At 48.9% G+C, this 13,717-nt stretch overlaps 1 protein-coding gene across 2 annotated transcripts in view; it reads right to left on the bottom strand.

The window, feature by feature from the left end:
- Rnf10 (ring finger protein 10) overlaps positions 1 to 13,717 on the bottom strand; it is a 33,524-nt gene that overhangs the window by 3,780 nt on the left and 16,027 nt on the right. For both annotated transcript variants that reach the window (XM_032886278.1, XM_032886279.1), the window contains exons 3-13: positions 9,268 to 9,467; positions 7,625 to 7,715; positions 5,918 to 6,102; positions 5,703 to 5,839; positions 4,560 to 4,720; positions 3,794 to 3,919; positions 3,189 to 3,441; positions 2,874 to 3,007; positions 2,087 to 2,204; positions 1,800 to 1,901; positions 820 to 975 (exon numbers count right to left, since the gene is read on the bottom strand). In XM_032886278.1, coding sequence (XP_032742169.1) covers positions 820 to 975; positions 1,800 to 1,901; positions 2,087 to 2,204; positions 2,874 to 3,007; positions 3,189 to 3,441; positions 3,794 to 3,919; positions 4,560 to 4,720; positions 5,703 to 5,839; positions 5,918 to 6,102; positions 7,625 to 7,715; positions 9,268 to 9,467 — 1,663 coding nt within the window. The remainder of the gene's footprint in view (positions 1 to 819; positions 976 to 1,799; positions 1,902 to 2,086; positions 2,205 to 2,873; positions 3,008 to 3,188; positions 3,442 to 3,793; positions 3,920 to 4,559; positions 4,721 to 5,702; positions 5,840 to 5,917; positions 6,103 to 7,624; positions 7,716 to 9,267; positions 9,468 to 13,717) is intronic.

Genomic DNA, 13,717 nt, shown 5'->3' with positions numbered 1-13,717 from the left:
AGTCCCTGCCACTGAAGTTCCTGAGTGCTATTAGTCTCAGGGTCTGCGCTGGCTAGTTTTTATGTCAACTTCACACAAACTAAGGTCATCTACTTAGAAGGAATCTTAATTCCACTGAGAGAATGCCTCCATAGGACTGGCCTGTCTCTAGACAAGTCTGCAGGGCCATTCTCACTGATGCCATGCATGTCAAAGGCCCAGCGTGCCTTAACAGATGGTCCATGCCCAACCTATAAAGTTCTAACTAAGCCATTTCCATACTGTGTACTCAGTAAGTCTGACTTTTACCCCTACAGATTACAATCAATGTTATGTAAGGACACTATAAATATTAAACATGGGACTAAGAAAAGAAAAAACAAAACAGATGAGTCAGAAAAATGATGCAAGTTTTACAGAGCTGCAAGGTCTAAGAAGTCAGTACAACCAACGGGAAAGGGGAACCAAACAGTAGGAATCTAATGTGGCTTACGACTAAAAGTTCTTTATTTAAATACCGCAATGTGCCAGCTTGGTCAGAGCTGTGAATTCAGACACTGGGAGTTTGCTTAAGGTCAAGGCCCATGGTTAAGAGCACTTACGCTTCTTTGCAGACTGACTTGAGTTTGGTTCCCAGCATCCATTAACTCCAATTCCAAGAGGTTGGACACCACCTTCTGACCTCTAAGAGTGCCAGGCATGTATGTGGTACACATACATACATACATACATACATACATACATACATACATACAGGCAAAAACTCTTACATATAAAATTTAAAAATTAAATCAGATTAGAGCCCTAACTAGTAGAATTCATCACACAGCAACTATTTACCTGCATGGGAACCTGGACTTCTGCTCAGAGGAGACAGGGATAGGGCCCCGTGGCCCTCGGTGCTGGTGGGTCCCAAAGCAGAATCAGAGGAACAGGTGTAGGAATTGAAGGCAGGAAACTGCTGAAGGTTCTCGAGGGGAATGTGGACCTCGGGATCTGCAAAGCAAAGGCAGTGACGGTTTATTTACGGAGCTGCTGCTATTTTCTAAGAGGAGTCTGGAGGGCCTGACAGCTCTCTGAGTCTCCGTCTGTCTCTGCTTTATACAGTGATCAGCTAGCTGGAGGCTCAAGCAGTAAGAACAGCCTACACTCTGTCAGTCAGGACCCTCCCCTCCCAAAGACTGGACGTTGTGCGAACACATAACTTCACCACTAGGAGGAAGGCAGACAGCTCAAGGTCAGCCAGGTTAACAGTGAGCTATTGTCTCACAAACTTTTCTTGCGGCGTTTGTTTTCTCAAAGTTAGGGTGTGTGTCAGCTACAGAGCTCTAGAAGCTGAAGCTCTAGAGTCCTCAGTCACCGTAACCAGAGCAAGCTATGTCACCATTCTACATGGACCGAACCAAGTCCTACCAGCCAAGCACCAAGCCTTGCTTTCTTCTGACTTTCTTCCCACATGGGTCTCCTCAGGCCCAGGCCCAGCTTGAGTCCTAATTTTCTAGTGGATACCCATGCTCTTGAGTCACACTAATCCCCTGGATTTATTTAGTGACTGATTCTGGAGTCAAATCAGAAACTGCTCCCTGCTCAGCAGAACTCTCTCTCCCCCGCCTGAATCCTGTATGTTTCCCCTGGCACACTGTGATGAGCAGGTCAGGTCTAAGACAGCCTCTAATTCCCTACCATGAAACAAAGGCCTGTCACCGGGAGCCGAGCCATGGTGCACACAAGCGAAAACAACTGGTAGAGCAGGGCGTAGGCAAGGAGCCACACAGAACCACACAAGGCCAAGCAAGCAAAGGGGAGAGCTCAGAACTTACACCTGCCCTGTCTCTTGTTCTCCTCCAGTTCAATTCTGCGCTCTCGGCGCCGCTCCTCGCGAGCCTTCTTTTGGCGCTGACGCTTCCTTTTCTCAATGTCATCTGTGGGTCGGACAAGTGGTCAAGTCGTAAGAAAGACCATCAGCCACCATCAACTAGATGGCTATGGCTAAACCAGTGAGAGGGACAGCAGACCAGATGGATGCCTCAAGTGTTTCAGGAACAACTCAAGCCCCTCCTCCCACACTGGGTTCCACGTACAGTGAAGGAAAATGGGGTTTTCTTACCTGAGAACATCTCTAGGGTTTCCTTAGAGACCACAGGAGGCTGCAGAGCCAGTTCACAGATGCTGAACTCACAGGTGAGTGGCAAGTGAGAGAGATACCTGTGACGCTGTCGAACATCCTACAAACAGAACCGATGCTCAGCTACTCAAGAGCAAAGGATCCCAACAGCACACACTCAGCACCAGGACTAAATGGGCAGCGCTGCTGCTACTACTGTGGAAAGCCTGACCCTGTGCAACCTACACTTCAGACATCCGCCAAAGACAGGAGCCTTTCACAACCTGGAACAGATGACCTAAAGCTGCCCACTATTTCTAACTGTCTAGACCCATACTCAGAACAGGGAGAGAGTACTTGCTGAAACTGGGAGCCACTAACAGAGCCAACAGTAATGCTAGAAGGAAGGAAAAGTGGAGCTATTACTCAGGATTACAATAAACTAAAAAACAATCGGAAACACACCTGAGCAGTTCTGAGGCTCAGAGGAGGACCAGAGGTTTAGGCATCCTTGTTTCAACAGCCTAGGCTGCATGAGAAAGTACCTCAAAAGCCACGTAGTAGTCTAGCACAGTGGTACATCTCAGAATTTGAGGCCCGCCTGGTCTACAGAGCAAGCTGCAGGACAGCCAGGGCTACGTACGTAGGCCCTGACTCATAAACAAACAAAGAGATGAACCACACCAAAGGAGCACATCGAGGGCCTCTCCCTGCAGCCTTCCTCACTCTGGTGAGACCTGCCCCAAAGACACCATGTTAACAACACACACTGTTCTCTATAAAGTCTCACCTCAGACATGGAATACCCAGCAATCTCTACCACGGTTGCTGAGATCTTCTCCGGGCTCTGCTCCAGGCTGCCATACTCCCGCACAAGGCAGCGCACGTTGACAGGGTGCAGGAACATGTGCTGTCCATCCTCCGCTAAAGACAAGAGCTCTATCAACAAGCCTGGGCAGCCTTCAGCATGGCTCTCCCAGCTCAGCCCGCCATTCCCACTTGCTGCTGGAAAGCTGGGAGCCAAGCCCCAGGACCTAGCAAAGATACCCTTGCATCCCCTTCAAATACCTGAGACCGAAGCCTGGTCTCTTCCTCAGGGACTCACCTTGGTAGAAGTAGTAACAGGGAGAGCTGCTCAGCTGTGTGAAGCCTGGCTTAGCGATGGGCTCCTCCTGGCTCAACTCGGCACAGACGGTCCCCTCTCCAAGACTGTCATCAGCTATTAAGTCCTCACAGGCTTCTGGCTCAGACACTGCTTCCTCCTCTTCTACCAAAGGGAGAGCGAGAGGACCAGGGGGGTCCAGAGAACAAACTTGTGCAGCTTCTTCATCAAAAGCAGACAGATACTCTAGCACACCCTGTTGGAACAAACCTAGGTCAATAGAAAGTCCCGTGTTGGGGTTGGGGATTTAGCTCAGTGGTAGAGCACTGGCCTAGCAAGCGCAAGGCCCTGGGTTCGGTCCCCAGCTCCGAAAAAAAGAAAAAAAAAAAAAAAAAAAAGGAAAGTCCCATGTCCTGGTTCATGGAGCGATGTGGCAGAGACAGCCTATCTTCCCTCGGTAGTGACCTGAGCTCTCCTGGTCATTACCCCTGGAAAAGGTGACAGATCTAGTCATAAGAACACGGCCAAGTCACCACCTCTTCTTCACAACAGCACCACCCTCACAGTGGCATCTGAACAAATCACTTTGTTGTGACAGGCACACTAACCTTCCTGGGTTGAAAAGCAGACTCCTTGGCCAGGGGAGCCATCAGCACCAGTTGTTCCAGAGCAGTCACAACACCAGTGACCTCCGCTCTGCCTCCAGCCACTCCTGACAGAGCTTCTTCCCGAATCTAAGGCCACCAGAAAAAAAGACCAAAACGGACTCAGTTTGAAGGACAAGCAGTGGCTCAAGCTTAAGAATCCCTGATGCAGAGGACACAGGAGCTACTCAATTCCTTCCTTGACTAATTCTACTTACTCTGAAACCTTCAGTAAGTGTTGCTAAGACCTGATGGGCAAACCGTAACACTCTCCCCAGTGTTTCCCCAAACACCTTGAAAACTAAAGTATGCTCTAGACAAGTAAAAAGATTACCTTGCTTAAATAACTAAGAATACAGCTCAACTAGAAACCCCACAGTTGGGCTGGAGAGATGGCTCAGTGGTTAAGAGCACTGACTGCTCTTCCAGAGGTCCTGAGTTCAATTCCCAGCAACCACATGGTGGCTCACAACCATCTGTAATGGGATCCAATGCCCTCTTCTGGTGCATCTAAGGATAGCTACGTGTACTCATATAAATAAAGTAAATCTTTAAAAAAGAAAGAAACCCCACAGTTACAGTGAGTCAAAAAGTCATTCTGAGCTGTTGCTTTTGCCTCACCGAGTCTGAGAGCTCTCCACACCATCCCCTCCTTCCCACCACCACTTAATCGGCTCTCAGCCCCTCCCCAGGGCTAAGGAAGTCAGTTTTCAGTTCCCAGTGCACTTACCTTGACCTCCTGGAGAGCAGCCTCAATAAAGCAGGACTCAGGAGTGTGCTTCTCCTCGGCAAGCTGCTGCTCCAGCGCGACTTTCTCCTCCAGAACCACCCGGTGCAGCACCTGCTCCTTAGAGGCCAGCAGCAGCTTGGAGTACTGGCTGTGCTGCTCGTCTACGAGAAAGCCAGTGGGTCACACACCGCTGCGGGTGGGGGCCCTCAGGAAACACAACTGTCTCACACACACACACCTCAGTCCTAGGCAAAAAAAATGGGACTAACAGTACAACCTCCAGGAAATAGAACAATTATCTTAGGCTGGGTTAGTTCAAAGAGCCTAAGAAGCCAGAAGAAATCACAGCCACATGTTCACTAATGAGACCATGTTCACTAATGTTCACTAATGAGACAGACCATGGTGTTGGCCCATAGGTCTAACTGTAGGAAATGGTCAGGAAGGCAGATTCTAAGAACAGACCTGGCATCATCCATCCACCCTCTGTTCTAGTTTTTAAAAGAACAAATAGGGGCTCTGGCATGGTGGCCTTTAATCCCAGCACTTGGGAGGAAGAGGCAGGCAGATCTCTGGTAGTTCAAGACCAGCTTGGTCACAAAGCGGGGTTCCAGTACAGCCAGGCATACATAGGGAAACTTCATCTCAAACAAATCAAACCCAACAACATATGTCAACCAAGCACAGCCAATCCCAGTCTCTGAGGAATGAGTGAATTAAGGAGGCCTCACTAAGATTTAGGGAAAGGATCACAGATGATCCATTTCCTTCCTTCCTTCCCCAGTACTCTGGTTTTTTAAAAACAGAATCCCATAAAGCCCAAACTGACTCCAACTTGTTATGCAGCTAAGGGAGACCTTGAACTTCTGATTCTCCTGCCTCAGCCTCCCAAGTGCAGGGATCTCAGGTGTACACCCCCATGACTAGTTCCTCCCTTGTATTCCTGCTGTCACCAGTGCTGGGAGTGGAACCTACAGATATTTTTGTGTTCTAGGCAACCATTGGGCCCCTGTGCCACATCCCCTGCCCTTGTTTTGAGACATCTCACTATGCAGGTAGGCCAAAATTGGCTTAGCCAAGGGACAAATTCTGGTATCAAGGTACACACAATATCCCTAAGGGTTATTCACCTCTCATGCTCACCTCCTAGACTAATAGGATGGTCTACGTTCATCCACTTGGATTTGGGCAGGGCCACCAACACTCCTTTCTCTCTCTTCATCAGCTGCATCGTAATGGTGTCACCCACAACATACTGTCGAGACTCTGTGGCAACAACACTGGGACAAAGGCATTTAGCTGAAGCAGAGTGAGGAGGTAGCATCCCAGGGTCCAACCTACCTCACAGTCTTACTTACCTCTTGAGATCCTTCTTGTGCACAGAGCTGTAGCAGATGGGACATTTGCTCCAGGTTCTCTCACTGAGTGAGAGATAGTGCAGGATGCAGGCCCAGCAGAAAATGTGTCCACAGCGGGTTATCTTGGCTGCAGTGGGTGGGTAGAGGCATATTGGGCAAGATGGCACTTCATGGCTACAGATGCGCTGGAACAACGACAACACAACATCACGGCCTTCAGAACTGACTCGGGGCCGGGAAGGTCAAAGGCCCCTCATCACTTCTTCACCAAACTGGTTAACAGAAGACATGGGGGAGAAAGCGCTGAGCACTGAAGAGCGCCTGCTGCTTGTGGGTCTGAAGGAGAAGGGTCCCCACTTGGTGGACTGAAGAGAAGAATTAGGAGGTGTGGCCTCCCCAACTCCGAGTTGGCTCTGTCCCTGCCTGTTAGTAGCTGTTTCACCATGTGAGCTCTCGGCTGCTGCTCTAGTGCCATGCCTGCCCATGGGCACGCTTCTCTCCATGGTGGTCATGGACTCACTCCCTCAACTGTAACACGCCCCCCATTAAACACTGTGTTCTGTAAGTCACCATATCTCATCCTGGCAATAGAAAAAAGGACATTGCTCTTGCAGAGGATCCAGGTTTGATTCCCAGTGACTGTATAGTGAGAGCAACTGCAGTTCCAAGGGACCTAGTGCCCTCTTCTGGCCTCATAGACACCAGGCAGGCACACAGTGTACTCACAGATACACAGGCAAAGCACTCATGCACATACAATAAAGATAAAGAAATGTATTTTAAAGCCTGTTTAATGACATAGGTGAAAAAGGATGAACACGCTTTAAGCAAAGTAAGAAAGCCACAGTCGTGGGCTAATCCAACAGGATAGGGAACAGACACTTGGAGGGCTCCACATTACAAGGAAAAAAAGACATAAATCACATGTTCCCATTTACTAATGTTTAAATAAACATAATAGAAGTCCAGATCTAATTTATTGATAACTTTCAACTGAATAGTGAAGACCTTCATTTTGTGTCTATATTTCTAACCAATATATATAAGTGGTTTTTCTTAAAAAGATTTATTTATTTTATGTATGTGAATACATGGTCACTCTCTTCAGACACAGGAGAAGAGAGCATCGGATCCCATTACAGATGGTTGTGAGCCACCATGTGGTTGCTGCTCTTAATGGCTGAGCCATCTCTCCAGCCCAAAGTATTTTTTCTTGTAAGGTATTCTCTAACATTCCTGGATGATTATATAAATTTTCAAAATAAGAGGAATCCATATTTGTCAAATTAAAATAACATACAAGAGTGCCTGTGATTTTGAAGGTCACATGTGCATCGCGACAGGACCAGCAAGGAGACTCAGAGGCTCATGACCCCAGCAGCGCACGCAGCAGAGCAGAGGCTTTGCACAAAACACACCACATGCCTGCTAACTTGATAGTAATTATGACGAGGGACCGCCAACAAAGGACTGTCCGCGTAACTGAGCTCAGCCTGCTCAGAAGAGTCACCACAGTCCCTCTCAGACTCAAAGAGCTGGCACACGCTCTAATGCTTATGTGACCTTGGAGAAAAGCCTTCCACATCCCAAAGGGAAACGTGTGCCACAAGGCCAGTCAGAAACCACAGCCAAGTTTAACAGAGCTAAGAGCTACAGGGCGAAGACTCACTCCTCTAATGACTTAGAAAACTTAGTCAAGCCACTCACCACTTGTTCCACAAAGTCCCAGTTGACTAAGGTGTCAGGGTCAGCAAAGTTAGCTGTGTAATCTTGGTCTTCAGACACCACAAATTGGCAGCTAGAAACAGCAGGAAAAGACAAGTAGAGAGCAGTCTGTCAGAATCACCAAGACCTCCCAGGAGTTCCCCACCTAGAGTTCAGGCGCTGGCCAGGAGCAGCCGTGGCTGCCAGGATAGGGCGGCATGACCCTCAGACCTTAGCCTTAGCTCTGAGTCCGGGCTCTGCAAGGAGTCCAGTCTCAGCAGGCAGACGTCCAAACCCATAAACTATTTCTGCTTCCAAGCCCCAACAAGCTCCCTGTTGTTCTCCCTTGAACTAAAGTTAACCCAGACTGAGACTTCCTCCCTCAACCCTTGGCCCATGGACACAGCTCACCCTCAAGGCAGGAGAAAGCTGTTCTCAATCACTTGAGAGCAATCCCATCAAACTACACGGTGGGGCTTCAGTTTATACCCAAGGCCCAACCTAACATCTAATGACTCGGAAAGGGGAAGGGAGGGAGGGGTAGAGCCCACGTCCCTGCCTGCTCCCATCTTTATCTGCTCCTAGCAATGAGTCTTCTACAGCTGTGGAATGTAACTCTGGCCTCCACATGCACAATAGGGGACACACAGGAAATGCTGGAGTTGGCATTTTAAGAAAAAGCACTGCCCTTGCAGAGTTTGGCCCCTAGCACTCATGCCAGGGGGCTCCCAGCTGCCTTTGACTGCAGCTCCCAGGGAAGTGCAAGTCTGCCTGCCTCCAACACCACCATTCAAGTGCGCATAACCACACTCTCTCGAACGTGCAATTTAAAATAAATTCTTTGGCAAAACAGATTGCCTACCTTTTTTTGTTGTTGTTGTTAAATAAAAATAAAGGTTAACAAAAATTTGTGTGTCTGGTTGTTTTGCCTTTGTATGTCTGCGCACCAGCTGCAAAAGAACTAAAGCTACCGATGGCCATGAGCTGCCATGTGGGTGCTAAGAATCAAACCTAGGTCTTGTAGAAAACAGTTCTTTGAACCTCAGAGCCACCCCTCCAGCCCACTGACAACTAACTTTGTTTAGAACATTAGAACACTTCATCAAAACCACAGGCTGATTAGTGTCCAAGCCTGGGAACCACCGCATTACCTCTTCCTGCTCACAATGGCGGCCCCAGCTCTAACACTCCACAGCCTGAGAAACAACTGTTCGAGCAGCACAAAGCCAAGAACCCTAGTACTGGGAGTCCAGTGTGCCCTCTGACCCAGGGAGGCCCAGCCAGACGTGCTCTCCTGCGAAGACTTCTGTTTGCACCTCAGTTCTTCCTCTGCTGGGCTCGGCACATGAGCACAGGAGTCGGAAACTGTTCTCTCTGGTCTCTCCCCTTCCTGGACCCAGGACCTCCTCCCTGTGCACTGAGCAGCAGGGCTGAGTCCGTATATGTTCCTAGTCCCAGAAGTCAGAGCAAGCACTCTCTGTACTGTCTAAGCACTCAGAATGTTCACTCTGAAAATGTGACAGGAATAAAAAGAACAGCAAACTTCTTTGTGTTTCTCCCTAACTGTTTAGATGACGTGTGTTCCCAGAATCCCAACTATCCAAACAGTTTCATGTCCTCTTTGCCCTGGAAGCGGAAGTACTCACTTGGCCTGTAAAAAGAGTTCCTTGTTGAAAGGCTTGTGTCCCCACTTGTTTCTTTTCCCCCAGCTGCCATGTCCACTGCCTTCAAAGTGACCTGCCTGGCCACGGGGTTCAAAGGTGAAATTTAACAAGTGGTTCAGGTTGATCTTCTTAGGGCCGGAGAACTGGGCAGGGCTAAACTCTGCCCGCTGAGCCTCTGCTACCTACAAAGAACGACAGCATCTTAGAGGGAAAGACTTTTCAACTCACCGCAGAGATCAGGACAGCCATACCTCCCACATGGCCGAGAACACTGAAACCCTGGCTTAAATGCCCACCTAAGACGTGCATGGCCGTGAGGACAGAAAATGCCTTTAGCATCAGCATCCCCTAATGTCCACTCTGCCCTGCACGACCTTCTCTGGTCATCTAGAAGCACCAAGAGGAACTTAGCAAACTCTCCACAGTCCCACCTGCTTTTATTGGTGGTGTTTAGTACTGAACCTAGAGTCTCACAAATGCTCAGCAAGCATCCTACCTCCACTCCAAACCACACCCACACCAAACCACACCCACAGCTCCACTCCAAACCACACCCACAGCTCCGCAACACCTCCAGCGCATCGACCACCCCCCCCCCCCCCCCCCCACCCCACCCCCCCCCCGCCTGCCAAGACTTCCTGCTGGGTGTTGAATGCCTTTACTCCCAGCACTGAACCGCACAGGCAGTCCAGTGGCTCTAAAATGGAGGCCAACCTGTCTCCAGTCAGGACTACACTGATGGTAAGAGTGAGTCCCTGGAGCTCTGGAGCTCCAGTTACTGAGTTACAGGTACCCGTGGGGCTGCCCTGGGTGGGTGCTGGAAATCAAACTCTGGTGTCTGTAAGAACTATATCCATTCTCTTAACTGCTGAGCCCTCTCTCCAACCCCACCTTCCTCCATGCTATGGCCATATAATTTTGGGATTTCATTCTGGCAGTGACTAGAGCCACCACTGGGAAGTGGCAGAGGGCAGCCACTAACTGCCAAAGGTTACTGGATCTTGCAGAGGACTCCTGCCTAAGACACTCTCATTGACAGTTAATTAAAGCTGATGGAATTAGAACATGGAGGCAAACTAGCTGCAACAAGAAATAAACCTCACGGGCTGGAGAGATGGCTCATTGGTTAAGAGCACTGACTGCTCTTCAGAGGTCCTGAGTTCAATTCCCAGCAACCATATGATGGCTCACAACCATCTGTAATGAGATCTGATGCCCTCTTCTGGTATATCTGAAGACAGCAACAGTGTACTCATATATATATAATAATAAATAAATCTTTAAAAAAAAAAAAAAAAAAGAAATAACCTCACTATATTCACAATGTCCTGACTAAGTCCTCGACAACCCTAAACTGAATGGTTCAGACGAGTGCAATTCCCATTCCGGTTCCCATCCCACTCCTCTAACGATGTTAGTGTGCCCTCCCCTGAGATAGCTATCTGATAGGCACATGGGTGAAGGTCTCAGAAGACAAGGTCTCTGCTCATTCGCTCTCCCCCTCCCATCAAACTCCAGCTATCTGGCTGTGTTCTAACGGAGCTGTCCCTTCAGTACCCCGTTCTCTGTGTCTCTGTATCTGTCTGTCTCTCATTTTTTGAGCAAGGTTTCTCTCTGTAGCCCTGGTTGTCCTTTCTGATCTCCCTCTGCACATCATGCTGGCTTCCAACTCAGAGACCTGCTTGCCTCAGCTTTAGTCCTGGGACTAAGCAAAGCTCAGGGCCGCCCGCCCACACTGGCTCTTCTTTAACCTGTCACAGGGGCAGGCGGAGCTCCAGGACAGCCAAGGACACAGAGAAACCCTGTCTGGGAAGTGCAACATGAGCCTGGAGAAGCTCATGTATACACTATCATTGCCACCTCCCAAACAAACACAGCTCCCAGGCGTGGCAGAGGACCACTGCAAGCTGGGGACAGCCTATGCTACATGGCGAGCTCCAGGCCAGACTGAACGATAAAGCATCTCCAGAAAACAAAACGGCTATGGCACAGATTCCGAAATTTCCTTCTTCAGGAGGCACCAAACCTAGATTAAAGGTTTTGAATTCGTCCCCCGCCCCCACAACACACACACCCTAGATGGACTGAAGAGATGATGGCTCAGTACTAAGGAGCACCAACTGCTTTTGCAGAAGACATGGATTGGTTCCCAGCACCCACATGATGGTTCACTAATGCCAGTTCCAGGGGATCCAACACTCTGATCTGACCTCACTGAGCACACAAGTGGTACACATACACACATGTAGGCAAAGAACTCATTCATATGCATAAAACAAATCTTTCTCCAGGGGCTAGAGAGTCAACTCAGTGGAGAACATCCACTGCTCTTTTAGAGAACTCTGGCTCCCAGCACCCACCCAGTGGCTCACAACCATCTGTTCCAGGGGACCTGACACCTTCCACATACACACATGAAGGCGAAACACCCATGCATAGATAAAATGAACATCTCAAGCCTCTGGCCTACTCAGAGGCACTCCCCCCAATTCCTATCTATCTTCCCAGCACACTGATCTCTCTGTTCTTCTCCAATTAGTGTTTCCACCTGTCTTGGGCACACCCTCCTATGGATGTATCTTCTAGGCATTTGACACAGCAGCTACTACATACATACAGCTACTAACCATGGGAAATGTGACCTCAGATACAGGCTTCACCATGTACAGACTGGCCCAGCAGGTGCTCTTTCTGTCCTGGCCTCCTGAGTAGCTAACTACAGGCACATGTTACTCTATCAGCTTCTCTCTCCATCTTTCTATTGTGACAATTAGAGATCTTAAACCCATGCTGCGGAAGGAAGGAAGGAAGGAAGGAAGGAAGGAAGCAAGCAAGCAAGCAAGCAAGCTACAGCACGTGGTAAAGCCCTGACGAGCACACACAAGGCCTGGCTATGATCGCCACAACTGCTAAAGAAAATAAGGATTGCCTGGTGTGGTGGCACAAGCCTTTAAGCCCATGGCTGTGTAGGCTGAGGCAGGGCAGTCCAAGGTTAGTCTCCTAATCTACACAGCTTCTAGGCCAGTCAAGGCCATAGAGTAAGTCCCTGTCTCAAAAATCAGCACTCATTGCTCGTGCAAAGGACCAGAGCACAATGGCTTCAATTTTGAGCAGCAACATAGCATCTTACAACAGATTATAAGTCAAGTTCCAGAAGACTTGACATTGTCTTCTGTTTTTTTCTAGCATCTGGCTCAAGTAGTGCACAGACAGACATGTAGGCAAAACACTCAAACACATAGAATAAATTTTTAAAAATGCAAAATAAATATAAATAAAGCACACAAGGGTTTGGGGTGCAAGGAAGCTGAGTCTGAGATACAGTCTCCCTGTATAGCCAGCCATGGCTTCACTTAGTGCTCTTCCTATTTCTACCTCACGAACGCTGGGATTGCAAGCCTGTGGCTGCTTTTCCATTCGACCACATTGCTCTACAGTTTAGACCACGCTGCTGACAAACAGCTTCACTGTCACACCTGAGCGTCAATCAGTGTAACCAGGAACTCACTGTGTCAGCAGTTCTTGTTTACAGGGTTGGTGGCTTGTGTTTGAGACAGGCTCTCACTCTGTAGCTCTCCCTGACGAGCTTGGAACTCACACTGTAGAGCTCCAACTCACAGAGACCCACCATCTGTGTGTCTGGACAGAGTGAATTAGAGGCATGTGCTTCTACCGCTGCTTAACTGCAACAATTCACCTCTACCTCAGGTCACCACACCAATGCTCCAATCTCCCAAATCCTTTGCTTATCTGGCTTAGTTCCTGTGGGTCATCCTTCCTGTCATCTGCTGAACTGAAGCAACAAAACCTCCCTCCCTTCCCCCCCATCCCCCAGGAGCTCCAGGGCAGCACGTTAAGATCGCAGTCCCACAAGAAGTCTCAATGCAGCAGACCCTCAGACTTCAGCAGCCTCCTGCAGTTACACGCATGCACTCATCCCACCCCACACAACCTCAATCCCTCAGACTCCAAACCCACCTTCCTCTCATGCACCAAGAACGCCAGCTGCCCGCTGCCAGCCCTCCTGTAAGGGTGCTCAGTCAGCAAAGCTCTCACATGTGCCGACCCTGCTGCTCTTCTGACAGACCAGTCAAGGACTGTGTGGCATGGCCACGTCCCCCTTGCACCCTCCCCCTTCATCAGCCACCCTATTAGGACAGATATGTTGTGCTTCCCTATCCATAACTATAAAATCCCTGCTGGCTCACATTTTCTCAGATTTTTAAAAAGTTCTTTCCGTATTTATGTATATATTCTTTTAAATGTAGGAGTGCTCTAGACAGGGCAGCAGATCCCATTACAGATGGTTGTGAGCCACCATGTAGATGCATGGAATTGAACTCAGGACCTCTGCAAGAGCAGTCAGTGTTCCTAACCACTGAGCCATCTAACCAGCCCAATTTTTAAAAAGTTATATTAAGCCAGTTGTGAT

Source organism: Rattus rattus, chromosome 16, assembly GCF_011064425.1.
Source record: "Rattus rattus isolate New Zealand chromosome 16, Rrattus_CSIRO_v1, whole genome shotgun sequence".
NCBI lineage: Eukaryota > Metazoa > Chordata > Mammalia > Rodentia > Muridae > Rattus > Rattus rattus.
Note: the sequence above shows the minus strand (reverse complement) of the source record. Positions and strands in the feature narration are given on the sequence as shown.